Source organism: Apostichopus japonicus, chromosome 15, assembly GCF_037975245.1.
Source record: "Apostichopus japonicus isolate 1M-3 chromosome 15, ASM3797524v1, whole genome shotgun sequence".
In the NCBI taxonomy this organism is placed as follows: Eukaryota; Metazoa; Echinodermata; class Holothuroidea; order Aspidochirotida; family Stichopodidae; genus Apostichopus; species Apostichopus japonicus.
In genome coordinates this window covers 6,774,984-6,787,647 of record NC_092575.1, presented here as the reverse complement: position 1 = coordinate 6,787,647, position 12,664 = coordinate 6,774,984, and the positions used below count along the sequence as shown (strand labels likewise).

Here is a 12,664-nt window from a genome sequence, read left to right as displayed (position 1 = left end):
TCAAAACCGTTTATGACACCACACAAAAATGAATCCAGCAGCAAAAGATACTATTATATTCTACACAAACTACTAGTGATTTTTTCTTAATATATTTTCAGATAAGTTTAAAATTACTCTCAAATAGGCAGATTATCCTTGAAGAGGGAGATCGATTTAGAAAAAAAATAGATAAAAAAAATGACGAGTGTCGGTCTCTAAATGATGATATTACTTGCCCTACACACAAGCTGCCAGTAATAAACACCTCCCCGAGGGAGTAAACCGATCCCTCTCCAGCAAGTGTTTGAATACTTCTCCATGGATTTCCGAGATGCTGCCTAGGGGTACTTAACACCCTAACGGTAAGCCAAATAAAAAAATTAAAAAAACTATCAAAAAAAAAAAAAAGCCACTGCCGGGAATCTTCTAAAACAGATAAAATGTTACGAGATGTGAAAAAATTGGGATACCCCGCCTAATCATTACCTATTAATGTGCGCGGGACTTTATCCTCCCGCAGTCACATTACATCGGGGAGAGAGACGGTGGACATGTTACGTAAAGAGAAAGAGCCACTCTGACAGCTCTGTGGTTTCGAATCGCGGATTGTTTACAGAGGATGGGTAATATATCTCCGAGAATCCGAATATTAAGTAGGAGGAGAAGCGAGAAGCGAAGCTATCAAGGAGAGGAGTCGTCGTATCACGTTCGTATTTCTCACGGGCGTGTTCTAAAGTTTCCGAATATTCCGCACACCTAGAAGCTGTCACTCAAAGACGGAGGTTTTTCTGCAGCTTCTAGCCCCTCTCGTTACTTCGGGAGAGTTGCTCTGTTTTGATGATCTTGAAGATGTAAGAGGCTGCGACCAAAAACACTTCTTTTTCTCTCTCTCTCGAGATAAATTGTTCCGTCTTATTTTTTTGGTTATTTCATAATAATATTACCAATTATACTTTTCAGATTAAAGCAGGCATTCCACTGTAAAGAATATCAACTTTCCAAAGTTGATCCGAGTTGATAATGAGATAATTTATGTAAATATGGTAAAATAAATTTTTTAAAAACTTCTGTAATTACAATATTTTGTCAGCTCTGTCTAATAAGATGGGGGGAGGGGGGGCAAAGGGGTTGAAATAACTGACAAACAGAACATGGGTAAGTGGACATGACAAGGGGGACAAATTGATATATATTAATGGTACTTCCACTTTTAGAGACAAAATCTACTTCTTGGGGGAATATTTTAGAGACTGGGGATATGATAACAAAAAATAATAGAATAAAAAACTTTTGTAATTCAAACATATTGTCAGCTATTTCTAACAAGGTTATTTGGAAAATAGCTGAAATATGGAATAGCTGATATATTTTAGAATAGCTACTAATAAAGAGAACATTCATGAGTAAGGTGACATGACGAAGGACAAATTGATATACTACCAGTACTTCCTATTTTAGAGACAAAATTCTGGTATGGTATTGATACAAAATATTATACTTGTAGAGAGAAAGTTTTATAGTACATTTCATTGCTAAGTTGTAAATTGTGCTCAAAAGGTATCACTTTTTCAATTAAATCCACATTTCACCCTACCCTCTCAAATCCTCCCTCCCCCCCCTCGACCCACTGAGTTTATTGCTTACTGTAGTTCCTTCATTTCAGGATGTAAAGCATCTCATTTTTTTAAATAATCATAACAATGTTCACAACCTACAAACATGTACACAAAAATTATATGAAAGTGTCTATAGAAGTTGCTTCAAGTCGAATAAAAAAACAATCTGCACATCTACTGCATTACCACCAAACTCATGGTATACTTTTTAATTCTGTTGCCATCATTAATAGATTATATACCAGACAAGATTAATTTTACTGCATACAGTATCTGAGTACATATTAAAGAATGATAATTAATGATAACGACTACAATGCAGTTGGAGCATCACCCCCCACATTTTCTCATTGATAGGTGTTTCTTATGGGACAGAAATGTGTCCCATATGGCACACATAAATGCAGCTGAAGCACAATTTTAAAATGAAATTTTCCCATGTTTTTCATTTTTTTCTTTTTCAAAGGGTGAGAATCAGTTAATATCTCCCTTTTAATTTCTTCCCTATAAGGAGAAACAACGGTAGATGTATAAAATTAACATTGAATGGCAAATTGCGGTGATCTACCAAGGAAACGTTGATCTGTTTTCATGGGGTTTTTTCACGGCAGGTTACAGCTGTGTTTTAGTAATTACTCTAGACTTCAGCTTTATAATACAAAATTGCATAGCTATCACTGCCATTCACAGTGTTACTGAGTTTCTCCCAATATTTTCAAACGTAACTTGCTGTAATTTCAGGAGAAGGCTAATTCACTTCCATTCTGTTTGTTTTTTCTTTTTTTGGAGGGGGTCTTCTAGGACAAGGGGGTCAAGGGGGAGGGGATGTTAAATTCAAGCCTATTATCCTAGTATGGTACAGTAGTTGATCGTGGTCATCAGAAGGAAATTCCTGTACAAACACACACAACATCACAAACATACAAACTATAAATACAGCAGGCCTATGTTTGAACTAAATGACTAGCTTCCAATTAGTATAACATTAAGTTATGTTCCAATACTGGTGTGAAAATGTAAAGTCCTTTATCGTACAACAAAAAAGCCTGAATCTTAAGTCTAACACATGTGTATGTAGCAGTAGAAAGAACCCTCTCTTATGCATGGCCAGCCAGCCAACTGGTGCAAAATTCCCCTGTGTGAACTAGTGCTTACATTCTGGCCCAACAAGGTGGCAATAGTTGGTCTCACCGGGTTTCAGTGACAATGACTAACATTTGTCCTGATTCTTATATGCAAATTACACAATCAAGGATGAAGGATCATGTGAAGGATCATTGAATCTATGATATCTCCCAAGTGGTTTAGGGTTTTGTTTAGCTGTTTTTAGGGAAGTCATATATTTCAGTTATCTCTATAACATAGATTCATAATGATGATAGGGTTTTGTATCTCCTTCAGTGTGATTAAGGTGCAATGTCATGGTAGATAAAAGAGCTGCAAAACCTGATAAACATAGCAGATGGTGAGAGGAGGAGGGGGGAGGGGGGCTAGTAATCCTCTTCCTATCAAATAGATTATGGGATTTATTTTCACTTATAACTACAGTCCAAAGACTCTGTATTGCTACGGTTGTTTTGATAGGAATCTTGAACACATCTAAAGTAATACTGTAGAGCTGTAAATTATTACCCAACTTGGATTACTACTTACGGCTAGCCAATCACATACTCTCTATATGTTTCATTCGAATTTCAAAGTTTTCAATGCGCAAAGTTTCAATCACTTTAAAAAGCAAAAATAATACAAAAAGCCCCCCTCCCACCCCCCACACACACAAAAAAAAACAGCCACAGAAGGCAGCATTTTCTTATATCTAACATCACAATTTCGAAAAATCAATCTAATAACACAAGTACAGCGGACTATGGTTGCTAGATACAAATTTTTGAGTTTTTATCCATAGCATTTTAATATGCATATAATCCAAGCATAAAAACACTTTTCATAATACAGAGCTTAAGTAGAAGATATGAGTTTTCCCTCTTAAAATCTTTCATCAAACGTGAGACACTCTATACCGAAAATGAGTAAGAAGAAAAAAAAGACATTTTCAGCGAGTACTCTTTACTTTAATTTAGATATTGTTAAAAATATGCTACAGTAGCGACTTTCGTTTATAGGACAACAGGGGCAGATTAACAGCAGATGAAACATAAGACTGCCGGTAGAATCAAACAACTATTTTACTCTTGATCGGCTTAAGATTCAGTCGTCCACAGAGTAAATGTACACAAGAAACACAAAAAAACCAAAAAAACACCTCGGGAAAATGTTACCGCTGAAGGGGTTTAGGAAACAAATGTGTTTGGTTCCTTTGTGTTTAAGAAAACTTAGATAAGTGTAGATGTATAAGGAAGAAAAAAGAAGGGGTGGGACTGGTGGGAAGGGGGTAGGGGAGGGGGGTAAATGGTTACAGGGTAGTGGTGTAATGGTCATTAAATCTTTGACATTATCAGTACAAGCTGCTACAATGGGAGATACAGTATTTAGTTTGGTACAACATTTTGATATTTTAGGCATTGTGAATAAAGTTTCATTTTATTTGTTATTAAATACGTACGATGGATTGTCTTGACGCAGGATAAAATTGGAGAGAGACCAAAACGAACGGAAGTGTAAGAGTATATTCTATCGTTATATCACCATTTAAGCAACAAGGTGGTTGGAAAGATGGTATCAAATTTGTGACTTTTACAATTAAGACGGTAAGCATGGTTGGCACTGAATTTCTCACAAAGTCATCGACAAATAACCAACAATGATATCAATGCACGTATGTATCTATGATCTGTTTATATATCTAAGTGTATGTCTGTTTCTGTATGTACAGTACATGTGTACAAAGGCAAACTGAAGGAGAATGAAAAAAGTATGAGACAACTTATTGTGTCAGTCTGTCAGTGACAACTTATTGTGTCAGTCTATCGATGACAGCTTATTGTGTCAGTCTATCGGTGACAGCTTATTGTGTCAGTCTATCGGTCTAAATATGTGAAACTTGGGAGTATAATATCACAGACTGGAAATGACTGCTTCATCTCCAGAAAACAGTCTTTTGGAAGATTAATTTGCAAGAAATTTTGACTCGTGGGTGTCATTTTCCTCAAGTGTGGTATTTCTTTATATATTTCAACAGATCAATATATATGCTTTTTGACATGATGATCATTTAAAAAAAAAAATTTTTTTTTATCACTTTACCATACAAACAAAGTTAAATTAAAGTATGATTCATAACACAGAGCACTGCATTGCAATCCATCAAAAAATTCAGTAAATTTTTGTACTCACATGACGTTCGCCTCCCACATTAATGTCGTAGCGTCCGTGCCACCTGTGGTAAACACATATCGCCCATCATTGCTACAGGCTAGATCGGTCACCTGGAAAAGGAGAGAGGTACAGAATTTAATTTTACCAATAAATACATAAACATCGACAGCAAAGCATTTTACCAATAAAACATATATTTTCGACGGCAAAGCAAAGAACAGGTAAAGTTTACGATGATTAAGATCGGCAAACAAGGAAATACTTCCATCGGATGACCTAATGTGGCGGGCGATTGATCGTGGCTCATTTTGCATTTTCCACGCGATGGTTTCATCGCTCGTAAGAAGTCCGTTCCACTGAATCGTTTCCGATGGCAATTTATGAGTTGTGACTGATGGCATCCTTGTACATATTAGTTGGAACTACAAGTTATTAATATGATGCAATATAAGTACCAGCCATTAATCTTATTCTCAATAACTTCATACTTAATTAGAGTTCCGGGACATCCACCGATCGGCAGGATGAGCTGCCGGGATCCAGATGTCGCCATTGAGGTAGGAAATGTAAACCAAGACTAGTCAGTACTAGGGGTCCGTTCCACGACTTGAGTGGTAAGGGATCTAAGGGGCAGGGGGGTTTTCTTTATATCATAAAAAGTGGCGAATATGTATACAAATTTTGACAACGCATGGAACGTTCCCCCCACCAGATGCTCATATGGTTCGTATTGTGTTACACTCCACTGAAGACCGTTATGATTTTGACAGCCTGCTTAGCCTAAATTTGTATTTTTACAATAATCGTAAGTACTTTCCCACATGTGTCCACTCTCTGTGGAAACGTGGTGAGTTTGTGGATATTCAGGCCGGTAAGGATGATAGCGTCAAATAAGAATAGACGGTGCGAGTTGAAGATGTTTGGATTGTGGAGACGGCGAGACTATTTTACGCGTTAGCTATTAACTGAACGAGAGTTAGTAGCATGGTATGGTATTGATCATTGGTTAGCTAAAACTGTCTGACACTAGAAAAGCGTCTGATGAGATCTAAATAAACGGAGGATTCCAACTTATTGATTCTAAAGCTTTTACCCATAATGTTTACTGTTTTGTATTCACAATAATAGGTGAAGGGAGGCCTGGTTTGTTTAGGGTATGAGTTACAGTTACATGTATGGAAGGAAGATTCAATAGTTCAGTAAGTTTTGTAGCCTCCAGAGTGGTTTACAGTGGGCTATTGGCAGGAGTGAAGGAAATTAACGTCATAACACCTTGTTTTTTCTTCGATCAAGACACAGTGAAGGTGCGAGTTGAAGATGTTTGGATTGTGGAGATGGCGAGACTATTATACGCGTTCACTATTAACCGCATGAGGGAACACATTACCGCAAAGCTTTTCAACTTGGCTGTGTATGATAGGCATAGTTAAGCACTGTATTAGTCTGTCTGTACTAATCATTGTGAGGTACTTCTTCGACAGCTGACAAATTAGTCCAAAAAAACTTTGAAATTACTATAAACGTGTCAGCCTGGAGGGGATGATAAGCACATCTGGCTAGGCATAGGAACATCTACTATCAGATTGTATAAGGCTTAGCACCAAATTTATGATATCTAAAAAAAAACAGGCTGTTTACTGACAGGAATGTAAAAGACTGAACAACTTATATACTCTCAAAATGGCAAATGCTAACTTACTGGGTAAGAGGGTAAGAGCAGAGATCCTTCAGGTATTTGGAAAGACACATGATTTCATACTTCTTTGCTAAATATGTAATTACATAATCTGACAACCACAATTAAAAAACATGACAATACTTGGCTGTGGATCATTAGTTTGTGGTAAAATCAACCTGTAAAACTGGTTACTGTATATCCGGAAACTAATTTACTTCAGTCTTCACGATAGATGAACTATTCCTATCTACCATACATAAGCCACTTTCACCATGAACGTATACTAAAGTTTATTGCTCTTATCGCTTTCAGGCACATCAGAGACACATTCAATCATGTTGGACTCATGATTTTCTTGGGAGCTAGACAATTGTTTTAAAAAGCAAGCAACCAAACAAAGCCCCCCCCGCCCCAATCTCACTTTTGCTAGCATAGAACTAATAGCTTACCCCAGATGGATGTGCTATGAGAGCCATAGCATTGTGAGGGTTGCCATCCAGGGGAAGAATGTGAAGGCCGACCTTGTCGGTGGTGACGTAGGCCATGTAGCGTTTGTCTCGGACTGCATCTCTTGTGGGTAAGACTTCCATTCTAAAAAAAGAAGGGGATTGAAAAATAACAATTTGATTTGGATTGAGGAGAATTTACATTTTTGTGCTATGTACAATGAACGGTGTAAACCTTGGTAACAGAATTCTCTCGCATGGAGCTAATTTCTGAATTATTAAAATGTTGTGAAGAAACTATACAAACAGATGGCAAAATGACACACTAGAACATATTAAATACTTTGTTAAAATGGAAGGCGCCGTTATGCCAATGGATAGTAATACAATTTCTCTATCGTAATAGTTACCTATTAGCAAAACACTCCATATCGAGCATGACAGGAAAGTGTCGCGCATTGATGCACAGTGTGACAAGGCTAAGCAAGATCATGAACTGGACTATACTATGGACTCAACTGGACTAGACTATGGACTCAGCTGGACTAGACTATGGACTCAACTGGGCTTTATGGATTAATCCATACATATACCTGTATGTATTCAAATACCAAAGTTTGACAGGGTTAATCAAGCCCATGAACTGGACCATACTATGGACTCAAACTGGACTTTATGGATTAATCCATACATATACCTGTATGTATTCAAATACCAAAGTGTGACAGGGTTAATCAAGCCCATGAACTGGACCATACTATGGACTCAAACTGGACTATACTATGGACTCAACTGGACTATACTATGGACTCAACTGGACTAGACTATGGACTCAACTGGACTTAATGGATTAATCCATACATATATTCCTGCATGTTTTCAAATATCAAAGTGTGACAGGGTTAATCTCGCCCATCAACTGGACTATACTATGGATTCAAACTGGACTTTACTATCGATCAACTGTACTTTATGGATTAATCCATACATATACCCGCAAGTATTCATATATCTCCCATCCAGATTTGATAATGTTTTATAGACTGTCCTTTCATATCATTTTTACGGCATTCATACTAACAGTATTGAGCAGTATGAATGTCCTGTGATCAGTAAAAGGTTTAGCAATTGCTCATACTGCCAGTACGAGTGCTTTGAAGCATGATGTAAGCACAATGAAGAGGGTATTAACACTGGGTAAAAATTGTCCCAACTAAAGTAACATTCATCTTCCTAGTTTTAACAACCGATTTCAATCCGAAGTTATCCTTAATTCCTGGTATGTACATCTTTTCTAAATGTAATATTCAGTGTTTGTCACCAACCCCATTATATCGCCACTACCTCATGAACCCTAACAATTGGTGAAATTAACTTGCGACTCTAAAAACAAAAAGAATCATTAATACAGAGTTTCTGAGGAAAGAATTTAGTCCTTCCAAGGTTACCAGGAAGCCTCAGTAGTGGTTAATTGCATCTTGCTTCACAGCATTTCTTTGTGATTTTCCTTTCCGTGAATATCACAAGAGATTGTAAGTGGTGATCAGTGACAGCTTTGATAAGTACAATTCTGACAAAGTCATCATCACAGAGCTGTATCTACTTCAAAATGTTCATATCTTCGTTTACTCCCTACCGTATTCACACAGTAGGTTAACATTAATATCTGAATATCATAAATTTTGCTACAAAGTTGAGATGAAAATTGTAGCTAGTTATAATAAACCCATGTGAAAATTCATATATGAATATTGTGTAACTTTGTCCAATAACCTATATATCTATCCTTCTGGTTTTGTCTGTACTGTAACATTGTCAGTTAATAGCAAGTCAAATGTCAAATCTTTGCTACAATCAAAAAAATTCTAAATGGTTATAATTTGCAAAAGTTTTCTTTAGTAACTTTCACTTGCAGATCATACTAAAATCAACAACTAGGTGTAATGATATTCACACACAAGTCTCTTAAAGCACATAACTGATTTAAATGGCAAATGAATATGAGTCCGCTTTGCAAGAAGTCATACCTTTAAGACACAATAATTTGTTTTGGTATCACGTATGAAGTTTAACCAAACTTTAAATAGTTCATTGTTTGCAAGAGTTTCAGACTTTCAGATGACCTCTGACGTTTACTCACTTTCCGGAATGGGAACTTGCTTTGTACCCACCTCAGTAACCTGATTAATACATATATGGGAAGTTAAGGAACCTATACCTTTCAAGCTTACATCGTTTTTATTGGTCGACCTCTGTTAGCCTGCCATGACATTTGACCTCTACCAGAAGCAATTGGGTTTTTGTACTAGTAAAGCTGGACCAATGTAAATCCCACTTGCACAGTTTAACAGTCTGAAAACTGAGCTGCTACACTCACTCACATACAGATGCACAAACCCACTCCCCCCCCCCACCCTCCCCCAACCACCCCCAACCTGACTAGATACATATGTCATCATGATTGCATAGATTCCTTTGCCAAAACTGCACAAGTCTGCATCATAATTAGAGCATAACATATGGGGGTGGGGGTGGGGTGGGGTGAGGTGGGGGGGGATAATTTGAAACAACAGCAGCCGAAGAAGCTACATTGTTCTCAGCAATCATTTTTTAGAATTTAAATGAAAAAACAAATTCTTAAGTAGGCTACTAATCAAAACTTCCTCAGATGGAGAAGGATGGACTAAAACTTACTTTTGTAAAGGTGTTCCATAGGTTGGTGCAAGGAGAGTACGACGGCACATCGTGGTGGTGGTGTTGTATAGCTTAAATTTGAACTGAAAGGAAAGGAAATTTACAGAAACACATCTTAAACTGCATACGTAACAGACCTGATTTGTGAAAGATTTTCATCACTGTTACCAGTAGCTGAATAATAACTTGTCTGAGTAGTGATAATGTTTACTCACTATTAAATGAACACTCTTGAGAATTGAGTAATTTGTTGCTCACTTTGTTTTCAAATAATCAGTTATTGTTTCATATTTCTGAGAGTAGACCTTACATTACAGAGTTTGATATAACAGATTAATAATGCATTTTGAGAAATTGTGTAAAAATATCATTTTGTATCCTATATAGTATTAGCATACATATCATACCATTATATATATATACTGTATTATACTATACATATGAAGTAGAGGCTATGTCATAGCTAACACAACTGTTTTTTATAAGCATATGTCAGATGGAGAAAAAAGAAGTGGTAATGAACAGGGCTGTTTATAACAGTCATTCGATCCTACGAGACAACCAAAATTCTGTTCAGACAATAATAATCAGTGGTTGTCCAGTGGATGACTCATTGTTTACATCAAATTTCTGATTCCACTGTTACAAGCTAAATACCCCTCAAATAGGTAAAATGACAAATATGTATCACCCACCATCACTTTGGAGATAAAAGTAATGTTACACCCATGATCCATCCAAAAAATGGGAATTTTATCGGCCAAAACCCAATGTTCTATTCACTGAACCCACGTGTCTCTCCTACAGTGTAATTATTTTCGTACTTTGTCATTTTGCTACATGAGTTCGGACAACTAAATTTGCTATTTGGACAACCAAACATTAAGATATGGTTGTCCCCCCCCATTCCCCTCCCAAAGGAAAATACCCTTTAAAATTATATCAAAATATGAGCAAGAACTATAGAAGGGAGAAAATTACTTTTAACAAAGCGGAACCTTTAATATAGCTACATGGAAATAAACCATGTCACACAAATTCACCTGACCAGTTTTCATAACTTTAGGAACAGCTAGCTCTTTGATAGACAAACATTCCAGAAATTGCAACTTGTACATAGCAGAATGCACACTGGGATGGTTACTTGACTATATCTAATCAATTAGCAAAAACTGACAATTTTTGCCACGAACATGGTAAAAACTGTATTCCTTAAATATACAATTGGTAACGTAAAAGATAGATTCCAAACTATTGTTGATTACTACACAATTTAATTTACCAATGGTTGTAAACTAGGTAGATCAAAGTGCATATGTATAGAGGAGACAGGCAAGAGACATATGATGAAAACATGTACGGTTCATTACTACACAGGGTATTTAAAACAGTGTTTATATACATGTATTATTATACCTTAGTAAGTACGTTAGGTACAATAGGGCTATTTACCTGGTCGTTGGCAGTGAGATAAAACTGCTCTTTGGTGACGGGTGGGTACCAGGTCAAACATTGCGGAACCGCACTTTGCTCTATTCTCTGTGTCTCCAGTATCTTAAGGTCATCGATTCCACTATTGTTTAAATCGTACTCCACCTGGCAAAATTTTAAAAAGATCAGATTATGGAGAATTTCATTTTCTCGTTAGTACCTAACAAAACAGAACCAAAACTTGTGCTCAGTTCTGTCCTCGAGACACATTAGTGAAATATTTGTTCGTATAACCATCTCATATCGGAAGCAGTTAATATTATCAATCTGACATACATGGGCATTGCTTGAAGGTAGGTGGCACACTTTCAATTTCTAACCAATCCATATGAAGTTAAGTCATCAATGAAGGTTTTCTCTTCATTGTTTTCATATTATAAACATGCTGACTGAACTGCAAGATTTAAGATCTGCAAGGTACAGTACAAGAGAGCCTCCATGGGCTCACTAACCGATACAAGTAATACCCTGCCCCCCACCCCTCACCTTCCCCATTGGGAGCAAAAAATAATAAGACATTGGCTCAGTGATAAACAATGCACTAATTCACTCTTCCACTTATCAACCCCCCCCCTCCCCAGCACCCATGTCCCTCACCTCCTCCCCCACTTTTCTCTTCATCTTTCGGTACATTATTCCTCCAGTTAAAACAACAATAAGAATATTAAAATTACTTTAATTAAGCCCAATGAAATGCTGTGCTGCACATAACTTTATAAGGGAAAAAAAGTGATTTGAAATGAAACTTGAAGACAAAAGGTCACTTTACGTAAACTTAGCCTCTGACTATGCCAGGTATGATAGTGATCATCGACACTTGTAAACACACAGTAAATACCGACAGTACAGGTTTGTGCTTATTCGTTATCGAACGTATTATTTTCACCTTTGTTCAGATAAATGATAGAAAACAAAGGATTACCTACAGGAGGATAAAGAAAGACAATGGTAATCCCTAAAGACTACATCGCGGACTAATTGGCTAGTTATATACCGTAACAAACCATGAATCAGCAAGTTTCGTATTGAAACAGTATATTAAAGGTACAGACTGTGTACTTTGCAACAATTTTTCTAACCACCTTTGCTCGTTTAACTTTCATTTGTAATATTTTGCATCCATGCAGTGAAACCCTTCAATAAAGTTCCATTTGTCTTGGAAACAAAGGAGTAGTTGCTTGTGTGCAAATTACATAACTTTCATGATTCTTTTATAACTAATGCAGTTTTTGTTTCATAAGTTAAGAAGTTGTTAATTTGTAGGAACAACATGCATAAAAACCCACCAATTCCTGTTTATAAATTCAATTTTCAAGCTAGTTTTGCTCTTTCCTCACCCTCACTTCCCCCCCCCCCCTTTGCTTGAGCATATCATATACTGATATTAAATTGTGAGTATGGATTAACACAATTTTTAATCTACACAAAAATACTGGAAAGTTTGACAATAAATGCTGGAAATTGCACCTGGCACCGATTAG

The 12,664-nt window shown here is 36.7% G+C and overlaps 1 protein-coding gene across 4 annotated transcripts in view; it reads right to left on the bottom strand.

Moving 5' to 3' along the window:
- Positions 1 to 12,664, bottom strand: part of LOC139980933 (cilia- and flagella-associated protein 251-like) — a 65,878-nt gene that overhangs the window by 18,716 nt on the left and 34,498 nt on the right. For all 4 annotated transcript variants that reach the window (XM_071992989.1, XM_071992988.1, XM_071992986.1 and 1 more), the window contains exons 17-20: positions 11,145 to 11,288; positions 9,693 to 9,775; positions 7,002 to 7,143; positions 4,893 to 4,984 (exon numbers count right to left, since the gene is read on the bottom strand). In XM_071992989.1, coding sequence (XP_071849090.1) covers positions 4,893 to 4,984; positions 7,002 to 7,143; positions 9,693 to 9,775; positions 11,145 to 11,288 — 461 coding nt within the window. The remainder of the gene's footprint in view (positions 1 to 4,892; positions 4,985 to 7,001; positions 7,144 to 9,692; positions 9,776 to 11,144; positions 11,289 to 12,664) is intronic.